This window comes from Alligator sinensis, unplaced genomic scaffold (genome assembly GCF_000455745.1).
Source record: "Alligator sinensis unplaced genomic scaffold, ASM45574v1 scaffold1426_1, whole genome shotgun sequence".
Classification (NCBI taxonomy): Eukaryota; Metazoa; Chordata; order Crocodylia; family Alligatoridae; genus Alligator; species Alligator sinensis.
Genome location: NW_005843250.1, coordinates 203,564 through 206,747, shown reverse-complemented (window position 1 = coordinate 206,747; position 3,184 = coordinate 203,564). Strand labels below are relative to the sequence as shown.

General features: G+C 48.8%; 1 protein-coding gene across 1 annotated transcript in view; it reads right to left on the bottom strand.

Moving 5' to 3' along the window:
- The window catches only part of FLOT1 (flotillin 1), a 14,068-nt gene that overhangs the window by 8,208 nt on the left and 2,676 nt on the right, over positions 1-3,184 (bottom strand). Inside the window, 2 exon segments of the mRNA XM_006038096.3 lie at positions 1,838-1,957; positions 2,203-2,372. Of these exon segments, the coding sequence (XP_006038158.1) occupies positions 1,838-1,957; positions 2,203-2,372 (290 nt within the window).

The window sequence follows — 3,184 nt, the reverse complement described above, 5'->3', positions numbered from 1 at the left end:
TTCCCTTCCCACTTTGCTCAAAATTTGTTAACAAAATACCCCCTTCTCCTTTTCAATGGCCTTGATCTTCCACCATTCAAACCACCCTTTCTTTGGCAATGCTGCTGTCTAACAGCCATTCCTGGTAACGTGTCTCAGCCTGTTTGTAGCTTTAGCTACACAGCCCTGTTTGTAGCTTTAGCTAAAAACCTTAGCTCAAGTGTGCTCATTTGAACTCAGGTACAGAAATGACCGAAGCTGAGGTACTGGAGGCACTGTCAAGACACTCAAAAGGCTGGATTTTATATTGTGAATCTGAATGACACACACATTTAACTATAATGACTACAGGACCAAAGACATACTATCTTTTAACTCTCTCTTGCCTAGATTGTTATGTTGGTTTTTGTTGTTGTTGGGTTTTTTTGGGTTTTTTTTTTTTTTACACTGAAACAATAATCTAGTAATTTAGCTATAATCACTACAGGACTAGTGGCACAAGATCTTTGGATTATTTAAACTGTTTTTTACTGACTTTGTTGTGTTTCCTTTTATATGTTATATATGTAGTCTAGCAAATAACTGCTAAGATTTATATATGATCTAGTGCATATTCCAGTAGTTACGTTTTTTTTGCTTTGATTTTAAAGTGACTACTATAGCACTGGCCCAGTAGCATATTAGCAAAGCATCTAGTTTCCTTTTAACTGGAGAAAAATGTGCGCTGTGTTCATGACCCAAAAGTGGATCACAAGAATATATGAAAGGGTTGTGAACAAACTTTAAAATTGTTTTCTCTTTTAAAGGAGAAAAACGTGGGAAACTGTGGCTTTTCCCTTGCAGGCTGGCAGAGTTCCAGCCTATGTGGGGCTTCCCTTGCCCCACACCCTGCCCCACACACAGATAGCAGGGGACAGCAGGTTGGAAGTAAGGGGTACTGGGTGGGGTCTGGCCATTGATGTTTACAAATGGGTCCTGGTATGAAAAAGGTTGTGAGAACCACTGTTCTACGAGATGATGTGTCACCCCTTCTGCACCTTCCATTTCTAAATCTGGTGTAGAAATGACTGAACTACTGGAGTCATTGTTGCAACTTGCAAGAAGGCTAGATGTTGTTTTATGAATCCAAATAAGAGATGTTCATTTAAGTAGAACAGCTACAGGGCCAAAGACACAAATGCATGCAGACAATTTGTGCATGCATGCTGGATGCTTATCTTTCTGGGATCCTATGACCCCAGCTGACTTCCTGCCCTTTGGGCGGGGGGCTGGACTCGATGATCTTCCGAGGTCCCTTCCAGCCCTGATGTCTATGAAATCTATGAAATTATGTCTGTTTTTTGCCTAGTTTGGTATGTTTTTTAAGCTTAATAGATAATCTAGCAAATAAGCACATATGGCATTAGTTATATTTGTTTCTACTTTGATCGGAACCTGAATGTTTGCCTACTTTGTTGCATTTCTTTTTAAACTTTATATATCATCTATCAGATTACTGCTAGGATCACATATAAACTAGTGCACACTCATAGAATCATAGAAAATTTGGGTTGGAAGGGACCTCAGGAGGTCACATCTAGTTCACAACCCCCTGCTCATTCCAGGAGTTACATTTGTTTTTGCTTTGCTCCTACACTGAATTCTATAGCGCTGGCCCCTTAGCATATTCATGTAGCTTCTAGTTTCCCTTGGACAGAAGAAAAATGTGTGTTGTATTCTAGCTGATGACGCACGATCTCAGCTGCCACCTCACTTTGCATTTCCAAATCCCAGATCTGCCCATGGACTTGCCCACAGGTCCCCTTCCTCCCCCGGGGGGCGGGGTGCGGCTGGGTGGACAGGCCCAGCTACCAAGTACCTGGTCATCATGGATGTCCTTGAGTGTGTAGCTGACCACGCTGATACCCATGTTCACCAGGTCAGAAGAGGCCACTTTGAAGACCTGCTCAGAGAACTTCTGTCGGTCCTTGTAGATCTCCTGGGTGAGGGGGGTCAGGGTGAGTCCTGAGGGGTGCCCCGATTTAAGACAGACAGATGGACACCTACCCAACCTCCTCCAGAGATGTGCAGACAGATGCACCCCCTGGCCCTCCCACCTAAGCTGGTCTTGGTCCCGGGGGCCCCTCCTTTCCCACAACCCCCCACGCCAGGAGGGACACATGGACACACACCTGATCTCCCCCCGACAGACGGACACCAGGGCAGGGGGGGACCCGCACCCACCTCCACGGTCATGTGGGCCATGATGGCGCGTTGATGCCCCTCCAGCGTTTCCAGTGCAATGTGGGTGATCTCACTCTCAGACTTGCCCAGGAACATCTGGCAGGCGGCTGCCAGCATCTCCTTGTTCTGCCCCTGGATCTTCACCTGCGGCCCAGGGATGGAGCGGGGCAATTGAGGTGGGGCAGGGCAAGACCCAGCCCACTCACAAAGGATGCTCTTGTGAGGGCAGCTTCCCCTTTAAGAGGAAGAAGGGGCCACTTCTCTGGTTGCCAGGTGACAGCCAACAGGGGGAGGGATCTGGTGCCCTGGTACCCAGAGCTGGGAAGGAAGGTACCATAATGGAGGAAGGGGGGTGGGCAGTACCATGGGGGAATAGACAGCAGGGAAATACCAAGGTGGGGGGAAATAGGGAAGCCCAGATGGTACCATTGTGGGAAACTGGGAGTGGGGGCTGGCTGGTACCATGAGAGGGAACAGCCAGTACCATTTGGGAGAAGGGAAAGACCTGGCCAGTACCACTAAGGGTAATTGGGGGGGACAGAGTGGTAGAGTGAGTGGCCAGTACCATGAAGGAACAGGCAGGGGGGTGCGCAGTACTATTTCAGGGAATGGAGTACTATGGGTGGTACCATTGTGGGACACTTTTGGGGAAAGATGGCTGGTACCATGAGGGGGAAAGGGACAGTACCACTTGAGGGGGAAAGGAGAGAAGGACCTGGCCAGTACCACTGAGGGGACTGGACTGGGGGGAGGCAGTGGGTGGTACCATGGGGAGCATGGAGATGGGGAAAGTAGCCAGTGCCACATAGGGGAAAGCATAATGGGCCAGGGATAATAACCACAGGGGAATGAGCTGGGAGATGGGTTGGGAAGCACAGAGGTGAATACCAATGGGGAGGGCAAGACGGCCAGTACCAAGGGGGGTGACAAGGAAGGGGGCCCAGTGGAAGGTACCACATGGGGGTAATGGGGGTGGGCTGAG